Source organism: Eubalaena glacialis, chromosome 15 (assembly GCF_028564815.1).
Source record: "Eubalaena glacialis isolate mEubGla1 chromosome 15, mEubGla1.1.hap2.+ XY, whole genome shotgun sequence".
Taxonomy (NCBI): domain Eukaryota; kingdom Metazoa; phylum Chordata; class Mammalia; order Artiodactyla; family Balaenidae; genus Eubalaena; species Eubalaena glacialis.
Window position 1 is genome coordinate 93,650,702 of NC_083730.1, and position 22,741 is coordinate 93,673,442.

The 22,741-nt window shown below is 48.0% G+C and overlaps 2 protein-coding genes across 2 annotated transcripts in view; one reads left to right on the forward strand and one right to left on the reverse strand.

Moving 5' to 3' along the window:
• Window positions 1–10,794, reverse strand: part of POLE (DNA polymerase epsilon, catalytic subunit) — a 54,428-nt gene extending 43,634 nt beyond the window's left edge. The window contains exons 1-10 of the mRNA XM_061170264.1: window positions 10,729–10,794; window positions 5,657–5,798; window positions 5,133–5,213; window positions 4,660–4,704; window positions 4,414–4,506; window positions 3,949–4,103; window positions 1,649–1,790; window positions 1,442–1,522; window positions 603–710; window positions 172–282 (exon numbers count right to left, since the gene is read on the reverse strand). Coding sequence (XP_061026247.1) covers window positions 172–282; window positions 603–710; window positions 1,442–1,522; window positions 1,649–1,790; window positions 3,949–4,103; window positions 4,414–4,506; window positions 4,660–4,704; window positions 5,133–5,213; window positions 5,657–5,798; window positions 10,729–10,790 — 1,020 coding nt within the window. The 5' untranslated portion in view covers window positions 10,791–10,794. The remainder of the gene's footprint in view (window positions 1–171; window positions 283–602; window positions 711–1,441; window positions 1,523–1,648; window positions 1,791–3,948; window positions 4,104–4,413; window positions 4,507–4,659; window positions 4,705–5,132; window positions 5,214–5,656; window positions 5,799–10,728) is intronic.
• Window positions 10,795–11,295: 501 nt separating this feature from the next.
• Window positions 11,296–20,367, forward strand: PXMP2 (peroxisomal membrane protein 2). The gene is made up of 5 exons (XM_061169266.1): window positions 11,296–11,667; window positions 12,875–13,125; window positions 14,633–14,795; window positions 17,679–17,798; window positions 20,299–20,367. The coding sequence occupies exons 2-5, from the start codon at window positions 12,968–12,970 to the stop codon at window positions 20,365–20,367; spliced, it is 510 nt and encodes a 169-aa protein (XP_061025249.1). The 5' UTR covers window positions 11,296–11,667; window positions 12,875–12,967.
• Window positions 20,368–22,741: the final 2,374 nt, after the last annotated feature.

Below are 22,741 nucleotides of genomic sequence, written 5' to 3' on the forward strand. Positions count from 1 at the left end.
TGTTATTTCCAACCCAACGGGGCCTCCAGGTGAACGAGGACCAGCCACTGGGGACTGAGTCCAGCTGCTGCTATGATTGAAGGAATGCCGAGGCCTAAGAGGGTCACCAGGCCCACCTCCCCTTCCCACTCTACCCCAAACATCAGGCAGTTCCCCAAGTGACACCTCTACCTCATCAGGCGCATTGAAGACATAGAAGGGCCCTTCATATTCTGGCTTGGGGGTGAACTCGAAATCTTCTATATCTTCTGAGACGATCTCCCTGTTGGTGATGAGGTAGCCCTGGGAAGTTCATTAGCAGTCAGTATGAGTTAGAGACACAAAGCCAAAGACACACCTCTCACACGCAGCCCAGAGACTCTCGCTACAAAATCTCTGCAGCAACTTGAAGCGCCCTGGCTTTCCCAAGAAGAGATACGCTACCTAATCCTCAGATTTGCCTGGAAGGCAGAGCGTGGCTGGATGTCAGAACAGGTTCTGTGGACTCCACTCACTCATTATTCACAAAAACAGTACTAACCAAGGGTGGACACTGTTCTGGTTTGGGGACCAGCTATGGTCTTCGTTCACAGAGAGCTTACATCCCAGAAGGCACCACTCACCTGACCATCAATCATATAGGAAATCATCATAATCTGATCAGTCTCAGCATCGGGAAACTTGAGGGGCAGTTTGGTCGTCTCAATGTCAAATGCTAAAACCACAGGGTCCTGAAGGGACAAAATGTAGCATTAAGTCGGCCACAAACCAAGCTGAGCTCTGGAGACCCTGTGGTCCTCTTGACACCCACCACCTCCACCTCTACTGCCAGTTACTAAAAGCAGGAGTCAAGCTGCTGTGGGGAATGGTTCAGGAGGAAGTGGGGCTGGCATCTTGGGGATGAAGGACCTATGTCCAGAACACCATGATGATATGAAAACTTAAATGTATGAGAAAATGCTAGAGTAGCTGTTCACAGAAGTCTAGAATTACAGAACACCTGAGTCTCAAAGCTCTTTAAAATGCACCACTCATTTTGTCCTTTATGACAACCCTGACAGGAGATTATGATACAGAACTGACAACTTCATCTTGGATGTGAGAAAACAGTATAGACTTCCCCAAGATCACAAAGCTGTCCCCAAACCAGTTATGAATTCATTTTTCAACGTATCACTTTACTATTAACCACCCAAAATGGAAGTCAGAGCTTTCCCTCAAATGTTCCGATCCAGCCTAGCTCAAATACTGACGTCACGTGATGACGTATGTGTGCAAAGTGAAATTATACTGTCAGGTCAGAAACTGATGGAAAAAACAATTACCCCATAATTCTTTTAAGAAGGTATTTGAGGAAAAAGAAGCAAACAAATCTTCGAATCAAATTCACCTTTCAGCGCAGAATTCACTCTCCAAAAACAACTGGAAAGTTTAGGATGGAAGAAATGCAAGTGGTACTTACGGGTCGTTCAACAAGGTCATCGCGGCGGGCAATTTCCACTGGAAAGGCACTTCCTCGGTACCGGACATTGTACCAGTGAGCCTGCAGGACGTATGGTGCATTAACTAAAGACTTCTACGTCTGTCCAAGGAAGTCAACTCTATGGATCTATCCTTCAATATCACCTCCTGGCTATCAGGAACTGCCCACACGCAACAGCCCACTCACCACATGGATCTTCAGGTCAATGGAGAGGCGGATGTGGTAGGGCACATCGTACTCTCGCATGTCCACAATGTTGTCCAATTGGTCAGCAATCTTCTTAGAGGCTTCCTCTTCATCAGTAATCACACTGCCCCCTTGTAGAACACTGCAAAATAAAGACAGCAGCTCTTTCAACTATGCTCCACTAGGGGCTGGAGTGGGGAAGACCAGTGTCCATACAATGAAAACACTAAAGTTTTACAAGGTGGCTGAGATGATCAGGACAAGCCCTTCGTAAGGAATGACCTTGGATGACCCCCACCCCAAGCAGCAGACCACAGACACAAGGAAGTTCAGTATACTTAGGACATTCATTTTATAGGATGTAAGTTACACCCCATTTAAAAGAGCAAAGAAAGGAAACTGTTACTTGGGAGGCATGTCTACAGATGTGACCCACCCTCACTGAGCTTATTTCTTCATCAAGAAAACGAGGATGACAGTAACAGGCCCACCCTGCAAGAGCGTCATGAGGTAGCCACAAAGCTGTCAGCATGGTGAAGTGACAGGTAAACAGTGACTATTTCTGTATCATAATTATTCTTACCATATCCAAGAGGGAATCACTGTCACTAGAATATTCACTCCAATATTAGCCCACTAAGCTTCCAAATACCGAATGGACTATTAAGGGGGGAAAGAAAGGCAATGGGTTTTAGAGAAGGCAGGCCTCTGGGGACTCGGTCTCTGGTTACAACTTGCAATATTCTGAAAAGTAATTAATGGGTCACTGTCGGGGGGTAGTGTGCAGAAATGCTCAGGGTCCCAAACTGATCTACTTTTGTCAGAGGATACAATTAGTTCTTCTGAAGTCATCTTAACTTCTTGTGTGCCTTTTTTTAAAATTGAAGTACAGTTGATTTACAATGTTGTGTTAATTTCTGCTGTACAGCAAAGTGATTCAGTTATACATATATAAACATTCTTTTAAAAATTCTTTTCCATTATTGTTTATCACAGGATATTAAATATAGTTCCCTATGATATACAGTAGGCCTTATTGTTTATCCATTCTATATATAATAGTTTGCATCTGCTAACCCCAAACTCCCAATCCATCCCTTCCCCCCACCTCCCCCTTGGCAACCACAAGTCTGTTCTGTATGTCCGTGAGTCTGTTTCTGTTTCATAGATAAGTTCATTTGTGTCATATTTTAGATTCCAAATTATAAGTGATATATAGTATTTTCTTTCTCTTTCTGACTTACTTCACTTAGTATGATAATCTCTAAGTCCATCCATGCTGCTGCAAATGGCATTATTCTATTCTTTTTTATGGCTGAGTAGTATTCCACTGTATATACGTACCACATCTTCTTTATCCGTTCATCTGTTGATGGACATTTAGGTTGTTTCCATGTCTTGGCCATTGTGAATAGTGCTGCTATGAACATAGGGGTGCATGTATCTTTTGGAATTATGGTTTTGTCCGGATATATGACCAGGAGTGGGATGGCTGGGTCACATGGCACTCTATTTTTTAGTTTTTTGAGGAACCTCCATATTGTTCTCCATAATGACTGCACCAATTTACATTCCTACCAACAGTGTAGGAGGGTTCCCTTTTCTCCACACTCTCTCCAGCATTTGTTATTTGTAGACTTTTTAATGATGGCCATTCTGACTGGTGTGAGGTGGTACCTCACTGTAGTTTTGATTTGCATTTCTCTAATAGAGATGCTGAGCATCTTTTCATGCGCCTGTTGGCCATCTGTGTGTGGAAGTCATCATAACTTTTAATTAGCCAAGATTTCTTCTTAACCTCTTACCCTGTTTCTTATTACTGTTGCTGTCTAAATATTTAATGAACACTGTTTGTTGTCCTATATTTAAATTTCTCTGTATAATACCCAGGGATCTCCGGAGAAGATGTGCTATGTAAATCTAGGTATTTAATAAAATTTGCAGACATCTTAACACTTACTAAAAACCATGAAAACAGACTGTGTTAAGATGGTGGGATTAGAAATCTAAAATGTCTACTGTTACAGCAACTCAATTTGGAGCCACAAATCTACCCTCTATGTAAGAAAAGAGGGACAGCTAAAATACAACCTGGGAATCCACCATTTCTTTAACACAAAGGGAACATATAAGAAAGTCTACCTAATTGCTCAAAACTGTTTCCACATTGAATGGAGCCAATCATTAAGGTAATTTTTTGCTGAGTTTTCCCACCTCCTACCCATCTTGTAAACTTAGGAAAAATGGGAAACAGTCCTTGTGGACTGACTGGCTGCTCTGCTTATGTGAATGAAGCTTACCTGGTGAGCATAGCCGTATAGGCATCACTGGCGTGGCCCTGCTCCCGGTTTTTCTTCACAGCAGGGGAGATCTCCTTCCTCACTTTGACAAGGTCCTCCACGGTGTTGAAGGACAGCTTAATGTAATTTCGTTTCAAACCAACCAAGTGATTTGGCTACAGAGTGAAGAGATGGTGCTCATGAGTTCAAAGAGGAAAAAAATACTATATTGGGGAGAGAAAATAAGGCGAGATGATTCAAAGGTAAATAAATGATTTGAAGAGTTGGCAACTCCAAAGCACCTTGTTCAACTCTGCATGTGGCACCAACTATGCCACTAGAGTTCTCTAAGAGGATACAGGGACAGTCACCAAAGCCCATCATCTACACTGTCCCACAGGTGCGGAACTTGTCCTCTTCCCATCTCACTCCATGGGCAGGGTGGACCCGGCCTCATTTACCCTGAAAGGGCTGGGTGATACTCACCAAGTCCAGATCCTCTTTAGGGACAGTCTCTACTTTAGCAATTTTACCCTGAAACTTCTTAGAGAGAAAAGACGAAACTTCTCGCTCACAACCCTAAAACAGGATCAGAATGAAAGGACTTCCCATTAGTAAAATCTATTTCCTTCCTTGCTTATTTCTCTTGAAACCTCTTTATTTCCACTTTTGAATCCCCCCACAAAACAAGGCACAGGTCGTTTGACCTGATGCCATGAACCACAAACTTACCTTTCTGGTTGCAATGTAGAAATATGGCTTATAGGGCAAGGCCACCTGCAAGAGTCACAGCCCATTCAGGGGTGATGAGAAAGAAAAAAGGAAGAAAAATGAAGACAGGCTGTTTGCTGTTATACCCGTGATATAGCCTAGCCTAGATCCAATGCATCCTTGACTTTGACATATCTTAAGAGACAGTGCAATAGAAAATTAGGACCTGCACATATCACAGGGGCAAGAGTCTAAGAGACACAATGTTGCTCATCTTTCAGTCTTTCTGAGCTAGCTTCTCTTAGGACATCTTAAGTGGTGACTAATGTGGCTCCAACGGGCCCGTGTCCCTAAAGGGCTTCAGGTAGCTGCACACCGCAAGTCTCCCAATCCCTCTCCTCACAGTTGCAGAGCTAAAAGGACACTTGTCATTTTGAGCCCAGCTATGCCTCATTACTGAGTGGTTGTTAGCTTCTTGGATGTCAAGGGCTTACCTTAAATCTGCTCCCATCATCTTGAATAAAGTAGTAATCCACTGCACTAACTAAGCGTTTATCTTCATCTAAGATCTCCGTCTACAAGAGAAGCAGTCAACGTGGGCACAAAGTTATCCTCTACACAGCACAAAAGCCTTTTCCTCCTTCTCTGGGAGGCTGAGCAATATAAAAACAAAATCTTTCTCTACCTTGCATAAACACTACTGGCCCCACTCACAAGAACCGCATCATAACAGCCTCCAAATGGGAATTTCTCTGTTTCCCCCTCATCTTTGAAAGCTTTATTCTTATGGGAAATAAGGATGCCCCTTACCTCAGTCTTCCCAGTGGCCTCTTTATGACCCAAAGAAGTTAGAGAGGAAAGCAGGAGAGCTACAAACAATCCGATCTCTACCTGTATTGCCCAGACAACAGGTTCCCGCTAGGTGTCACCTACTCTTCAGACAAGGGCTATGCCACAAGGGGTGCAGCCACCCTCCTGAATGGAAGGAGGAAGATGGAGGAAAAGCACAGGTGCTTACAGGGTGCATGTTGATAAGCCAGCCTGTCTTCTCACCAGGCTCCTTGAGTCTCTCAAAACCAAACCGCAGATCCATCTTATCTGTCCACTGACTGCGCTCCAGGCGCTTGAGTGCCGAGACAGAGGTAGAGGGGCCATCGTCCCTGAGTGAAAGGAGAGAAATTCGGTCTCCGCTGATCATGACACTATCTACTCCCGCAGCCCTCAGTCTGCCTAGTGTAAGAATTTCGTTTGTGACATGGTAGGAGCATCCCTGAAAAACCTCACATTTGGCAAAATAGCTCATTAAGATAACAGGACTCAGGAAAAAGATGACTGGGGCAGAACCCTCAAAACTTGTTTACCTGTGTAACCAGAACACTAATAAAAACAACAATCTTGGCTGGACACTGCTGCCTCATGGTATATTAAAAATGCACAAAGTCCTATTCTGCAATCCTGAGCATTTATCCCAGAGAAAAGAAAAGTCGCGCTCATACAAAACACCTGCATGTGAATGTTCATTGCAGCTTTGTTCATTACAGACAAAAAGTGGAAACAACCCAGATATTCTTCAACAGGTGAATAGTTAACCCATGTTATATCCTTCCCATGGAATACAATTCATTGATAACAAACTTACTGATACATGCAATAACCTGGATGGGTCTCAAGGGAATTATGCTGAGTGAAAAAGCCAACTCCCCCAGATTGCATATTTTATTCCACTTATATAGCATTCTTAAAATAACAGTTAGAGATGGAGAACAGATTAGTAGCTGCCATGAATGGGGGAAGGGAGGTGGCTGTGGCTATAAGAGGGTAGCACGAGGGATCCCTGGGACAGAACTGTTCTGCGTCTTGGTTGTGGTAGTGGTGGTCATGAATACACAAAGTGCACAAAACTAAATACACACACACACAAATGAGTGTACATGCACTGTTGTATCCTGTCAATTTCCTGGTTGTGACACTGCACTCTAGTTACATCAGATGTTACCACTGGGGGAAACTGGGTTAAGGGATCTCTGTGTAATTTCTTACAACTGCATAAGAATCTACCACTATCTCAAAATAAAAAGTTGTTTGTTTATTTATTTTTTAAATGTTAGTTCCCAAATTTAGTTTGTTTCTTGGAAAATGCAATTAGCAGTATCTACCACACAGGATTTTCATGAGCATTAGAGACAATGAATGTAAAAGCACTTTGAAAAATGCCAAGTTGGCAGCACAGTATTATGTACGAAAAAAAGAATGACCAATGGAGTGGAGTCTAGTTCTACCAAAAAGGAGCAGTGATGATTAAATCACATGATGCATATGATGTGAGGACAGGATTCTTTGTAGCGAGTGGGTGCTTGATAAAGTATGTGTGATATTTACTAAAGATCAATAGAAACAGAGGGGAATATCCATTTTTTCTCATCTACAAGGTAAAAGTCTGTAATGTCAGAGTTATTTGAAATAACTTGAATGAACTAATTCATCTGTGTTTCCAAGTCATGTAATCTGAGTTGGAAAAATATTGACTGAACACTTTTCAGGCACTACCCTGTGCAAGGCACATGTAAATAAAGCACAGTACTCCTACACGCACTGAGGTGGCTGCAGCACATCTGGGAAAGCGCCTTTCACGCTAGCAAAGTGCAACAAGGAGGTCTGCAGTGCCTGAGTGTATAGAGACAGCAGTGACCCAGGCTAGACCATTTTCTCTTTTACCTGGTTTATAAACATTGAAAGGTAGCTTTAATTTCTATACAGCAAAGTCATTAACCATGTTTTTATAGAGCTGTTTGTGTTAAATGCACAACATGAGAGGAGAGGTCCTGGTTTATGACTGCTGAGCACAGGAGAAAAGTGTAGCCTGCCACCCGAGATGGGAGGGAGGCCCTGGTGCAGGCGCTCAGATGAAATTCTCTTCAAACAGAGCCAACAGTGCACATGTCTGTGCAACACTCCAGCCAAGAGCTCTTTCCTTCCCTACTGCGGATTCCAACCCCCTTGCCTAGGGAAAATTGCAAATGAACCAATATAATCTCCACATTTTACTGATATTCTCCTGTTTACCAACTACATATGAGCAAACTGGGGTTACAGAAACTCACCTGTTGGGGCAGAATAAACTGTACCTTAAAAACACGATATATCTTCTGGGACACCTGAGTCTAGATGTCAGTAGAACCACATAGGGATAAAAGTGGGGATATAATATTGTTCTGTGTGAGAGGAACTATCTCAATTGACAAGGGAAATCACTTCTCAGCTCAGTACATCTGCTTCAAACTTGCCAAGCCTTTCTCTGGTTAGGATTTTGTAAATAACTCTTCATACAGATTTGATCATAAACCTTAAATTAAGTACTTGACGAAGACTTTCCACCAACAGAACTATCCAAAACTGTTCTGATTCCAGAGGTTGGGATAATCCCAAATTGTTCACAATCTTTAACTCCACAGGTGTGATCCCATCTAGATTGACCAGAGTAATTATGGCTTATCTATCTTCAAAACAGAACAATTATTTTATTAGCATTCCAAGTTAAAACACAAATGCTAGGGCTTCCCTGGTGGCGCAGTGGTTAAGAATCGGCCTGCTAATACAGGGGACACCAGTTCGAGCCCTGGTCCGGGAAGATCCCACGTGCCGCGGAGCAACTAAGCCCGTGCACCACAACTACTGAGCCCTCGTGCCCCAACTACTGAAGCCCACGTGCCTAAAGCCCATGCTCCGCAACAAGAGAAGCCACCGCAATGAGAAGCCCGCGCACTGCAACAAAGAGTAGCCCCCGCTCTCTGCAACTAGAGAAAAGCCCACGTGCAGCAACAAAGACCCAACGCAGCCCCTCCCAAAAAAAAAAAAAAAAAAAATGCTAGTCTCTTTTTTAAACTGCAGTTCTGAGATTCTGGACCCTGTATATTTTTGGCAGAAGGCCTATTTATTAGTTAAGCCAACTATATTCTGCACTCCTCAAAAATGTACAGCTAAGAATCGATATCCCTTGCCTTTCTGTCTTTTTTTAATTTTTTATTTTATTTATTTCTGGTTGCATTGGGTCTTCATTGCTGTGCGCGGGCTTTCTCTAGTTGCAGCAAGCAAGGGCTTCTCATTGCGGTGGTTTCTCTTGTGTGCAGCATGGGCTCTAGCTGCGCGGGCTTCAGTAGTTGTGGCACGAGGGCTCAGTAGTTGTGGCTCACGGGCTCTAGAGCTCAGGCTCAGTAGTTGTGGCTCACGGGCTTAGTTGCTCCGCGGCATGTGGGATCTTCCCGGACCAGGGCTCGAACCCACGTCCCCTGCGTTGGCAGGCGGATTCTTAACCATTGCACCACCAGGGAAGTCCTGGCTTTTTGTCTTAATGTAAATAAATGAGCTACTTTATAAACCAATGAGCAGAGAAAAATATGTATGTGTCTAGAGTGGTGCAGTCTAAGACAGGAAGCAGTCTAAGAAAGCTAAATATACAAAATAGAGACCAGATTAAAAAAAAAAAAAAGATCTGAACTAAGCCTGTGCAGAATTCATGTCTTTAATTACCGTAACACATTTCACTAGTTATTAACTTATAAACAGAAGTGGTCAGAGAGTTGCTTAAGAAAAACTCCTTTGCCTGAAGGTAGTCCTTGGGTCTATCACCTCCACTTGAAGAACAGAATGACCTATTTCAAGATTAGGATCCTTATTTTTCACAAAAGATTACAGCCACCTGTGGTAGGCAGGACAATTGACAACCCGCCCCCTCCAGATGTCTATGTCCTAATGCAAGGAACCTGTGTTATCCTACATGACAAAAGGGAGTCTGCAGGTGTGATTACGTTCAGGATTTTGAGATGGGGATTATCTGGGTGGGCTCACTGCAATCATAAAGGGAGGGTCCTTACGCGAGGGAGCCAGAAATCAGAGCGAGAGACTGGAGATCTGACAGTGTTGCTTTTGAAGGTGGAGAAAGAAGCCTCTACGAGCTACAAAGGGCAAGAGAACAGACTCTCCCCTCAAGCCTTCAGCACGAAAGAAGCCCTGTCCCATCTTGAGTTTTAGGACTTCTGACCTGAGAATACACTGGTACAGTGTAAGCCACTAAGCGGTCGTCTGTTACGGCAGCAGTGGGAAACCAACACACCACCACACGGTATGGCATTAAAATCTCTGGATCCACCTTCAATCAAAACCGCAGAAAAACTGTATTCCAGGCCCTGCTAGAGAACACAGGTAACTTCAGTCTGAGGCCCAGATCTCTACCCAGTCAAGACTGAATGGAGTGCTACTTACGGAGGATTGCTCCCGGGCGTGCGGCGCTCTGTACTAGTAATACGTTCCTCCAAATGCCCTGGGTTCTACATTGGCATCAAGCGAGTTGGATTAAGTGGACTCGAAAACGGCTCACTTGGACCATACCGCCTCTCAAAACTTTTCTCAGGAGCCGCGTAACTCACTTTTTACCCCGTGACAGTACAAAACCCGAACGACGGAGGCAATCGTAACAAAGACAACCACCGTTACTGACCGCTTACGACAGGACCGACACTGTCCGAGCGCTGCGCCCAAAGTCCAAAGCGGCTCTTCCTACTCGGCAGCGGCGCCACACCGCGCTCCGGGCCGCCGGGCCCGCGCCAGGCAGCGGGCGGGACCGGGAGGCCGACGCTGCGCGCCTCCACCGCCGCGACTCGAGCACACAACGCGCCGACCGCAGCGCGCGCCCAGGGCTTGGGCGCCGACCCGAGGTTAGGCTACACCGCCTCGGCGCGCTCCTGGCGTGGCCCGGGGCTTCTCCCCCGAGGAGAACGCGCCCGCAGCGCAGCCCCGCACGAGCCCCGCTCCGGCGCGTCCCTCCCCACGGCCCCGCCCCAGAGACGCCCAGTCCCCGCTGAGCCGCTGCCGGGCCGCTCGCCGAGGGGCCCGGACACGGCGCCGACAAGGCGGCACCACCGGGACGAGGGGCGGCGGCGGAAAGACGCCCGACTCTCAACCGGGAGCCCACGTCGGGCGGCCGTGGGGAGCGCCCCAGGCGCTCTCGCCGCTGCTCGCGGAAGCCCCGCGCGCTGAGAAGGGGGCGCTCCCGCGCCGCCCGCCCCCCGCCCGGGAGGCCGGGCCACCCCTCACCGGCTAGCGTCGCCGTCCGAGCCCGGCTCCGCGCGCCGCCGCCCGCTGTTCCTCAGAACCATAGCGCTGTGCTGGCGCCAACTCCGCCGCCCCAGCTTCCCTGTAAAAATTTGGCGCGCTCCAACCAACTCTCGCGAGAGACCGGAAACTCCCCGCCGCCCAATCAGAAGGCTCGATGCGCCCCGCCGCGCCGAGCTCCAATCGTCGCCGGCGCCCGAGGGGGAGGTGGCCCGTTAGGGACTCCCGGAAAAGTGAGCGGAGGCGCACGCCGCGCACCGAGGGGTGTGTCCCGGGGGGCACTGCGGAACGCGGCGGGGCACTGCGGAACGCGGCGGGGCGGGAAATGTCCGGCCGTCCCTGCCCCTTGCGCCGCACTCGGAGCCCAGCGGGGTCGGTGTCCCCGGCCGGCGGAGGCGATGGCGCCGGCGGCGTCGTAGCTGAGGGCCGAGGCTGACCTCGGGGCATTCCCGCGGCGGGCGCTCGCCCAGTACCTGCGCCTCCTGCGGCTCTACCCGGTGCTCACCAAGGCGGCCACCAGGTCGGCGCGGAGCGGCGGCGGAGGGGACGGGCCCGGGCGGGGGGGCGGCCCGGAGCTCGGACGGCCCGGTGACCCAGCCCCATAGGTGCATCCAACGTGGGGGTTTGAGCGTGAAAGGCAAAATCCCGGTGCGTCAAAATGACCCTCCAGAGGCCTGAAATTAACCAGAAAGCTCAGCACGTGCCGTTCTGTATATTCGGTTCCGAACCGTAACTCTTAGACACCCTAAAATGTGGACCCAGGGACCAGACTAAAGGAGTGCACGAGCCGAAGGACCCTGCAGACCTCGGGGCCTCCAGCCCCTCTGCCCCGGAGGTGACGGCCGTCCGGGGTGAATGGGGCCCCGGGGAGAAGTCTGTCACCCGCCAGCGTGCGCGGCGTCCGCTGCTACCTTCCGGCTTGTTAGTACCTGCTCTTGTTTTGAGGACTAGAATGGACTAGAATGGGTTGAGGTGAACGCCTTTAGGAAGTGCGCGGGAAGCCTGGACGGGGTGGGAGGTGTTAAGGCTTGTTTTCTTTGGCAGCTTTGCATGTGGGAGAAAGCTGACACGGCGCCCTCGGTGCTCCGGTTAGGTCGGCCCTTTGATTTGGAGTACTGAGCTTTTTGTGAGACATCCCCCCTTCACTACTTTCAATTAATAGACTTTATAAGTTTGTCCCCTTTTATTAATTTAGCCTTTCATACATGTGCACAGCTGCTTCCTGTGTGGGGAGCATTAGCAGTGATTAAGATAAGTAAGTTCCTACCCTGACGGAGCTTGTATTCTAGTAAAGAACTAGACAAAAAGCAGATAAATGTATAACACAGATAAAGTGGTCAGGGCAGTTTTTATCTGAGGAGGTGACATTTAAATGGAGGCCTGAGGAAGGAGGGAGCAAAAAAGGGAAGCAGAGGGCAGAGGGCACGGCGGGTGCAAAGGTCTTGAGGGAGGAGCTAGCTAATAATGGTGGAGTGGAAGGTGGGTCTGTGTCCCTTAGAACATGAACAGTGAGCAAGGGGGAGGATGAGGAAGAAGAAGCCAAGGATCAGATCAAGAGGCCCCTTATTGTCCCGTCTAAGAATTTTCGATTTTATAGCTTAGAGAGCTTCTCAGAACGCAGCTATAGACCAAGCCTTTGAGCAACTGGGCCTGTCTCCACCTTTTTATTTGAAAATTTTATTGTGATAATTGTAGATTCACATGCAGTTGTAAGAAATAAGACAGGGAGATCCCTTGTATACTTTTCCCAGTTTTCCTCATTGGCAACATTCTGTAAAACTGTAGTACAGTATCACAACAAGGACACTGGCACGGATACAGCCCATAGGTCATATTCAGATTCCCCCAGCTTTTCTTGTACTCGTCCATGAGTGAGTGTGTGTTTAATTCCATGCAGTTTTATCACTTGTATAGGTTTGTGTATCCACCACCATAGTCAAAATACAGAAAAGTTTCATCATAAGGATCCCTCCTGTTGCCCTTTTATAACCACACATGGTAACCTTTTGCAAAATTATAGGATAATATCACAATCAGGATATGACACTGATACCACCCACCACTTGGAAATCTTACTGTGCTCCTGTGTGTGTATATTAAATTCTGCCGTCTCCACCTTTTCATGTAGGGACCTCACATTTCGGCTGCTCTGATAAGGGTTCATCTCTACCCAACCCCAGCATGTTCTTAGAACCGCCATGCTAATTATGTGCAAGAACAGATGCCCTCCTGCACGTTTTCTGAATACCTGTCTGTCCACAGTGGCGTTTTGTCAGCACTTGGGAACTTCCTGGCCCAGTTGATTGAGAAGAAGCAGGAAAAAGAAAACTGCTCTCAAAAGCTAGATGTCAGAGGGCCTCTCAGATATGCCATTTACGGGTGAGTTCCATAAAGGGGCTGGTTTACCCAGTAGCAGGCTAAGTGCGACAAAGCTAGGATATCAAGACCTGGAATTATCTACCTCAGAAAAACAATTTTTTAAAAAGCATTGAAATCATCATGGGAGAAAGTCAGAATGGTGGATAACATTAGCTTCACTTATTTTATAGTTTCATTTGCTTTTTGTTTTGAATTGCATGGGTGAGGGTGGCCATCGTAATTGGGTTGAGAAACCTGAGGGCAGATAGCTCACCTGAACCTAAAATCAGACTTCAAGACCCAAAGACCCTGAAAGAGGAAAACAGACTCAAATATGGCCAGTTAGTTTCTGTTGTTATTTTCATAGCATAAACATCCAGAAAAGAAATACGTATCCTGAAAATTGTCATTTCTGAACCACTTTTTGAATTGCAAAAGCACAGAGATTCAGGAGTTTTACCTATTAAATCCACCCTGAGTTCTCTGGCCAACAATAGTGTTTGTATAGATGGATTATTTTGAAGTCTTTTGCAGCAAGAGTGATTTTTTTCAGTTCAAAATTCACAAATAAGATTTTTGTATTTGTAAGCATGCTAACTTGAGTTATCTCAGCTTTTTCCATAATGTCCTAAATCCCCCCAGAGAGGGGGAGTGTATCAGAATCACCTGGGAGGTCATCCAATCACAATTTTCCATCCTCAAGACTTCCGTTCTCTTCCTCCTGAGAAGCCCTGCCCTGGGCCACTTAACATTCTATGAAAGGGTAGGGAAAGACAGGGGAGAACTGCTTGTTTAAAGACTTTTCACTGTCGAGCTGGAAGGCCCCTGGGCCCTTGCCCATCTTTTGATTCTGGACTTTATGGAGCCTCAGGTCTGTTGTCCCTGTAGACGTGGTGGCTGGGTTCAGTTCTCTCCTGAGTACTCTGTGCTCTTTGCAATGAATAATCCTAATACAGACAAGCCAGTGCACAGCACCAGGTTTCAGCCCTGATAATGATCCAAGAGAGATTGATGACAAGCTCTGACACCAGGGATTCTTCCATTATTTACCGAGCACCTTCTCTGAGCCAGGCCCTGTTCTAGGCACTGCAGACATAGCAGTGGACAGACAGACACGATCCTGTCTTGTGGCGTTTACCTTCTAGGAGTGAAGAGAGGGCACTATATAACTAAGCAAATGAGACCATGACAGTCAGTGATCAGTGCTCTGAAGAAAATGAAACAGGGCCTGGAGTAGAGAGTGGCTGGGATGGTGCTGGGTTCATTATTCAGGACAGTCGGAAGGAACTCTCCAAGCCAACGTGTTGAGAAGGAGCCAGCCATGTGACAACTGGGGTCAGGAACGAGCCTGGTCTGTCAGAGGCAAAAAAGAATGCTTGGAGAGGATTCATAGAAAGTGTATTTTCTAGAAGGGCCACACAGACCTGTGTGGTCAGTGCTGAGGGACTCAGGGTTTAGGGTCTGGGGTTTGGGGGTGAAGCTGGCCCCAAGATGGGCGTGTCCAGCTCAGCCCCACCACGGGCCTCAGGTTCTTTTTCACAGGGCCGCTGGGTCACTTCTTCTACCTCTTCGTGGAGCACTGGATCCCTCCCGAGGCCCCCTTGGCAGGCGTCACGAGGCTCCTTCTGGACCGCCTCCTCTTCGCACCCGCCTTCCTGTCATTGTTCTTCCTCATCATGAACTTCCTGGAGGTTGGTCTCTGCCATAGCACTCATGCAGGCCAGCTCTTCTTTGGCACAGGGATGCTGTGGTTGGAATTCAGAGTGTCTGTGAACTTTACACTCAAACTGAAGTTTCACATTGTTCTCTGTGAACATCAGAAGCAAAGCACAGTCGTATTAGCAGCACCTGTTGGCCTGCAGTGGCAGTCCCAGAGAGTGGGCTGTCACACGTCCATTGTCACAGTTATAGCCCAGAGTATCAGTGATGCTTATCACTCCTTATACCTGCTGGCAAGTCTCAGCACTGAATGTGTTAGTAAAGAAGCATATATACTGGTCTGTCATAAAATTTTTTCTGAATACTTTGATAGCTGTACCAGTATAATTGGTTTCTTTGTAGTCCCACATATTTTATTTTATACATTACAAAACATGATTCTGAGAAGTGGGTCCATGGGCTTCGCCAGAGTGCCAGAGAGATCCATGGCACAGAAGTTCCAGCCCCCTAGTGGCCTTGCAGAAGCCTGTGCTCACTCAGGGTCTGGACATCACAAGTGCTCTGAAGAGGCTAACTTACCAGCATAGACTTAACATCACAACGGAAGACTTGGGAGGTGTGTTTGCCCAACCTCACTCCACTAACTGGCTCCCTCACCATCCCCTCTCCACCTCCGTGCCCGAGACTGTCATGTTCTGCTCTGAAAGTAATTCATTCAACCAATCACAGCAGGTGAACGCTTCTCACTTGGGTTTTATTTTGAAACCTCACGTCAAGTTCTTATTAGTAAGGAGAACACCCATGCTGTCTAAAGTGACCCTGGTGGGCGGTAGAAAAGATGTTTCAACTTCACTGTGATTGCTAATAAGTCCCTGATAGTAAAAAGAAATATTTGGGAAGTACTTAGGAAATCAGAGGTAGGAGAAAGTAGAGGGTGCCCATATTAGGAGTGAGGGTACCACAGCAGTTTCTCCCTTTTTTTTCCTTCCAAATAGGAAAGAACAAACAAACACATTAAAAAACATTAAAAAACAAACACATTAAAAAACAAACACATTTGCCTCTACGTATATGGCAAATGTTACCGAAGTGCATAAAGTCCCCACCACATCATGAGACATGTGGGACCACACTGTCCATACGGCACACACACTGCGGGTGCTTCTGCATCCAGCATTCTGTGATCCACACGTCGTGTTACAGACTGCAGACCGTTCCAGCCGCCGTATGCCTGTGCCTTTTGTGTAAGGATTCCCGCTTGGTTAATTCCTAGAATTGTGGTCCAAACAAGGCTGTCGTTTTCTGTCCTCCCTGCAGTGGTGCAGAATGATAGCATCAGCAGACACTGAGCACTTGCCTGGTTCCAAGCTCCGCATCCAGTGCTTCAGGCCTTTGAGCCTCACATCAACCCCACCTGACAGCTGAGGAAGCTGAGGCCTTCAGTTATTTGCAGGGTAAACACTGGCCTGAGGTCGTGCAACGAGTCCCTGAGTCAGGATTCAGACACAGGTTTTGTGACTCTTGAGAGCCCCTAACCCTTGTGGCTTTTCCCTCTGTGTGAAGTTTGTTTCCCTACACTTTTTTTTTTTTTAATTAATTAATTAATTTATTTATTTTTGGCTGTGTTGGGTCTTCGTTGCTGTGCGTGGGCTTTCTCTAGTTGCAGCGAGCGGGGCTACTCTTCGTTGCGGTGCGCGGGCTTCTCATTGTGGTGGCTTCTCTTGTTGTGGAGCACGGGCTCTAGGCACGCGGGCTCAGTAGTTGTGGCACGCGGGCTTCAGTAGTTGTGGCTCGCGTGCTCTAGAGCGCAGGCTCAGTAGTTGTGGCGCACAGGCTTAGTTGCTCCGCAGCATGTGGGATCTTCCAGGACCACGGCTCGAACCCGTGTCCCCTGCATTGGCAGGTGGATTCTTAACCGCTGCGCCACCAGGGAAGTCCCAGGTGTTTGTCTTTTAACTTCATATAAAGTTAAATTGTTTGTATAAGTTATATAAATAAAGGGTGTTACGGTGTCTTTCTCCATACAGGAGTTTAAAAAATTCATGCATTCAATTCTGTCATTCTTTTCCTTTGTAGGCTTCCTTAAAGGAAGATAATGGAAATATTCTCCTATATTTTCTTCTTCTACTCTTGTGATTTTATTTTGTACATTTTGATAGGCCCAAAGATAATAGAAATATTCTCCTATACTTTCCTCTAGTATTATGTGTTTGTTTTTAATATAGTGGGAGATATACTTCAGTCTTAGGTCTTTCCACTTAGATAGCAAACTGTCTCATTACCATTTATTGAACAGTCCCCAGTATAGTAAAATGTTAACTTTATCATATTCCAATTCCCATGTGTACAGGCCATTATCTGGACTCTTTGTTCTTTTGCTGGATTCTATTCATTTCCACATTTCCATGTTTTGGTTTGTTTTTGGCTGTTGCTACTAGACTTTTTAATTGCCATAATTTTACAGCATTTTAAAAAATTTCTAGTAAGGTAAGCCTTCCTTTCTTATTCTTTTTCAAGATGGCTATTCTTATGCATTTATCCTTCCAGACGACATTTAGAATCAATTTATTGGGGTCTGTTTTTTAAAAGCTCCTGACAACTTTTGATTGGAAATGCATCAGCTTTGGAGATTAGTTTGGAAAGCACTGACAGCTGAGCCAGCAGCAGAGCAGTTCTGGTGCCCAGACCCGCAGCGTGAATCCCACCGTCGTCAGCTCAGCGCTCAGGGGTCGTGGGCAAAGGTCACGCACAGTGAGCTGCTCTGAGGATTTTCCTCCTGGACTGTCAGCTCCGTGCTGCCCCGCTTGTCCGTATAAACGGAACAAACTGCAGTTTCAAAGAAATCACGGTGTCAGTCTTCGGGGCCCCGGCACTGCTCACGGTCTGCGTTCCCCCCTGCATTCCCCCCTCTCCAGGGGAAGGACGCGGCCGCCTTCGCTGCCAAGATGAAGAGAGGATTCTGGCCGGCGCTGCAGATGAACTGGCGAGTCTGGACTCCGGTGCAGTTTATTAACGTCAACTACCTCCCTTTGCAGGTAAGGCCAGCCTGGCACCGCGGGGCCGGAGAGGGGCTTCGAGCTCCCCCAAAGCCCACCCCGCCAGCCTTCTTTTTCTCGAGCCTCGGGGTCACCCCAAGTTCCGGATTCCTTCTGGGGCTTTCCTCTTCGCCCGGAATCGTTACCGTTCTGGATTCTGGCAGGCAAAGCGACATAGAAGGAGGGGCCTCCCAAGCGGGGTCCACGCTGCACCCTTTCGTCCTGGGCAGCGCTCGGCTTTCTAGGGCTGGATTGCAGCCCGCGCCCACGCCAGCTGCGGGAGGGCAGCCTCACCTGCGGGGACGTCAGGGCCACACCGGGGCGGGGCCGGGGGCTCTGAGCCGAGGATCGGAGCGTCTGGGCGGGAACCTCTGCGAGCGGGACCGCGGGCCGCAGGCGGGCTGCGGTGAGGCCGCCCTCCGGTTTGCTGAAGGCCCCGCCAGGGTCCACTGTCTCCACACCAAGTACAGCCCATCTGTGTCCAGGTCCCAAGACCACTGCCGGGTGGACGGGCTCACGGCCTAGGTTTATGAGGGCCACGCAGCCGGGATGTACAACTGGATCCTGGGAATCCATTGCTGGCGCCCTGTGCTCCCTCCCTCCCTCCCCTGAGGGCCACACAGAGCAAGCCCTCACCCACCCGCAAAATGCAGGCAGGAGGTGTTTCTGCCCAGGGTTTTACTGGGGGCTGGGCACATGGGCACCGCCCCCTGCACCAGAGTTCCCTACGCCCCCGCCCCCGGAGGAAAGGCGGGAACCCGCATGAGAGCCAAGTTCCCAGACACCAGCCGAGCACCAGCCTCTCAAACAGGCCTTTCCAGGGATTCCCAGGCCTCAGGCCTGCTGTGTTAACCCTTTTCTGCACGCCATTTAAGTAACCTACCTGAAACTAGCTCATACAGGCTGATTTCCATCCTGCTTTAGGGAGAGGAGAGAAAGAGACCTGGGGCAAGAGTCCCCTTGGGAAAGAGGTACCTTGCAAGGGTGGGAAGAGGGAGGGGACGGGCTTGGTAATCACACACACACACACACACACACACACACACACACCCACCCAAGGGGTAGTAGAAAACCAGAGGCAGTGATGGACAGCAATAGCTGATGTTGCAGGAAGTTAAAGCAAAATAAAAATTGGTCCATTTCCATTGGCTTTAAAAATGGCCTTCCCAAGAGCAACTTCAGTGTCTCGATGGGGCTGAAGCCGGATGGCTGAGAACTGATGAGTGGGTGGGGAGGTAGAAGATAAACTACAAGTCTAAAAAAGTCTCTCGGACATTTGGGAAGCGGAGGGGAAAACGGCAGTTAGCAGTGGGCCAGGGGAGGAGAAGGCTTTGCAGCTAGGAGAAGAGTGGCCACGCTGCATGCAGGTGGCCTCCCGGGCTGCCCCAGTGCCGGGGGTGGGGGTGGGACTGCAGCGCAAGCAGAGAGGCACTTCAGGTGGAAGGCTCGCCTCCCCTGTGAGCACAGCAGAGAGAGGAGGTCCACTGTTCACTGGGGACCCCGGCCACACCTTGTCTTCCCTCTGGGAGGGGAGGGGTGGGGCAGGCTTGGGGGGATGGGTATTTTGAGGGGAGTAAAGAAGTGGTCACCTTGGTGCTGCGGAGGATAGGAGAGGAAGCTGATTGGAGACGGGGGAGCCAGGAGAGGCTGAAGACTCTTATGTGCAGGGGCCTGGGGCCTGAGGCAGGTGAGAAGGCAGGAGGATCTAGGTTTTTCCAGGGAGTGCAACTGAGGAACCAGAAGGGAAGGAAACCAGGGCTATGCACTGTGGGTTCTAAGGCATATAGAAGATGAAATAAAGACATGAGAAGACAGAATGGCTGAGGACGTGGAGGGGTCTATGGAAGGGAAAGTAGAGAGGCTGGAAAATGGAATCCTTCTGACTAGCTTAGGGACAGGGCTGCAAGCTTGGGGTCAGAGACCTTCCTAAAAGGTGGTTGCAGGCGAGTGCTTAAGGGGCAGGGAGTTTATTCAACAAATACATATTGAGCACCTGCTGTATGCCCTGCTGCTCTAGACTCTGGGGCTACAGTGATTAATGAGGTAGACCAGACTGCTACTTTCATGGAGCTTATGTGCCCGGGAGACCCAGTAATTGACTAAAGGTGATTTCAGGTGGGAGTATGCCTGTCAGATCATAGAAGCAGGGTGATGGCATAGGATGGGTTAGAGTGAAGAGGAGGTCGTGGAGTTGTCAGGGAGGAGCTGGGGGAAGCCACCTGCATGCTGACTGGTCCTGGGGTGAGCGGCTGAGCCACAGCTGAAGTGCTCAGTGAAGGAGTATTTTCCCTGCTGTCCCGTAAACATCATCAGGCGGGGACTGTCCTCCTCACCCCTCTCTGCCGCGCCCCTAGCACAGTGCCTTGTACGCAGTAAAGGCTCAGCAAATACCGCAGTGGGTGCATGGACTGACCAGCGACTGAGCTCTGTCCTGGGGGGTGGGTGCCTGATAAGTGTGCCCAGGCCCTGCTCTTACTGCGGCCTGTGTTCTCTCCGGCAGTTCCGGGTGCTCTTTGCCAACTTGGCGGCTCTGTTCTGGTACACCTACCTGGCCTCTCTGGGGGAGTGAAGATGACTGGGAGAGGTCCTCAGATACACTGACGACGTGGGGGAGGGGGGAGGGGGTGCGGGGTGAGAGAGCAGGGACAACCCAGCCTGCATCTAGATCATGTGATTCGAGATGACCCTAAAATGATGGACGGAGAAACAGAAATCTCTGAATGTCAGAATCCGTTTTTAAAAAGGTAGTCACTGCCCTCAGGTGGTGCTCTCCTAAGAAACGTAAAATACAGTAGAGATGATTTCACCTCTCACCTTGGATTGAATTAGGATCACAATAAACTATAATGTAGCTTTTTCAGTGGTGATTTTAATTTCTCAGAATAATTGCTGTTGCTTTGAAAGAAATGGGTGATGAGGGCTGCCCTCAGATTTTTTAAAATGTTTAAAAAATTGTGGTAAAATATATCACCATACTACTGCTTAGCTACCTGGCCCCATAGGACAAGGGCCCCTCTAGACCAGGACTTGCCCTGACCTTCTGAGAGGCCCTGTATGCCACCCTTTCAGCTGGGTCTGCTCTCCTGTTGTTCATTTACATTAGCCCTCCCTCCCTGCTTTTTCATTCTTAAAACATTCCTTCCTGATTGTCTCCCATCCTTATTTCATGGATACAATATCCCTTGGGATCTTAATTATATATTTTTTGAATTTTTTTCTGTCTCGCGTGCTGTTTCTATTTTCTCAGGGTTTTTTTTTTTTTTTCTGTTTGATCTTTCTGTTACCCTATCAGGATTTCCTGAAATGTTTATTGATCCTTTTCTTTCTCTTTTTTTTTTTTAAGATTTTTTTTTTGAAGTGGAGCATTTTTAAAATCTTTATTGAATATGTTACAATATTGCTTCTGTTTTATGTTTTGGTTTTTTGGCTGAGAGGCATAGCTCCCTGACCAGGGATCAAACCCACACCCCCTGCATTGGAAGACGAAGTTCTTTGTTGTTGTCATTGTTGTGCCAGGTCTTAGTTGCAGCTCGCCGGCTCCTTAGTTGCGACATGGGGGATCTAGTTCCCTGACCAGGGGTCAAACCCGGGCCCCCTGCATTGGGAGTGCGGAGTCTTAACCACTATGCCACCAGGGAAGTCCCTGAAAGGCAAAGTCTTAACCGCTGGACCGCCAGGGAAGTCCATGTTGATCTTTTTTTTTTTTTTTTAATTAATTAATTTATTTATTTATTTATTTATGGCTGCGTTGCGTCTTCGTTGCGGTGTGTGGGCTTCTCATTGCAGTGGCTTCTCTTGTTGCGGAGCATGGGCTCTAGGCGCGCGGGCTTCAGTAGTTGTGGCTCGTGGGCTCTAGAGCACAGGCTCAGTAGTTGTGGCGCATGGGCTTAGTTGCTCCGCGGCATGTGGGATCTTCCTGGACCAGGGCTCGAACCTGTGTCCCCTGCATTGGCAGGCGGATTCTTAACCATTGCGCCACCAGGGAAGCCCGGGACCCAGTTTTGTTGGGGATCACCCATTTTCAATAACTGAGGTATTTTCTCCTGGGCTGGTCAGTTTACCCAGAGAGGAATCTTTTCATTTCTTGCCCAGGGTTGGGGGGTGGGGCAGGGAGAGTGGTGGCTGTAGGGGAGCATGGTATAAGCACAGTGGCCAACATTCTTGTGGCTAACTGGAGAAAAGGGGATAGAGTGCTACTATTAGTATGTGAACTTCATATAATTTCATCTTTATTACTGCAGCCCAGTCTCAGCTGTCAGGTGTTCTCAAATCCAGAGGCCCTCTGGTTCAGAACTTCTGTAATGAAAGTTCTCTAGTGTTCTGCCATGTTGGAGGTGAGGTAGTCACCTGAATACACTGGTGATGGAGGGGATGAAGAGTGCAACCTCTCAGGTTTTCAATCAGTCCTGCTGTGTCCTCAGAGCTCAGAGGTGGGGCTAGTAACTGTAACTGGCCAGGCTCTGCCAGACTCACCGGAATAGATGAACTTGCTTCTTGGCTTCGCTCAGTGCAGGCAACAGATATTCCATCTCCTCAGATCAATAACAATCTGATTTCCAGCTTCCAAAATTTTGTCAGCTGATCTCTTGGCTTTGTTTCTTCTGTGGACTCAAGTATGTCCTTGTGGATTTGTCTTTTTAAATTTTTTTGCTATCATTTTAATAAGCGACCTTCTGGAAGAAGGAGACATAAATATATGGGTTCAAGACACCATGCTTACGCAGAGGTCTGGGTATTTCTGTGGAATACATTCATTCTTCAAAATCCAGAGTGACTTTTAAAAATGTAAATCAGATCGTATCACTTCCCCATTTAAAAGTCTGCCAAGATGATCCAGCAATTCCACTTCTGTGTATACACCCAAGAGAACAGAAAGCAGGGACTTGAAGAGATATTTGCACACCCATGTTCACAGCAGCGTTATTCACAATAGCTAAAACTGG

What these genes read in the sequence shown, in the direction of transcription:
- PXMP2 (XM_061169266.1), top strand. Translation starts at nt 12,968, where the DNA reads ATGCCCTCCTGCACGTTTTCTGAATACCTGTCTGTCCACAGTGGCGTT. An exon ending in CTCAGATATGCCATTTACGG is followed by an intron (nt 13,126 to 14,632) that starts GTGAGTTCCATA and finishes CACGGGCCTCAG; the next exon opens with GTTCTTTTTCACAGGGCCGC. An exon ending in TCATCATGAACTTCCTGGAG is followed by an intron (nt 14,796 to 17,678) that starts GTTGGTCTCTGC and finishes CCCCCTCTCCAG; the next exon opens with GGGAAGGACGCGGCCGCCTT.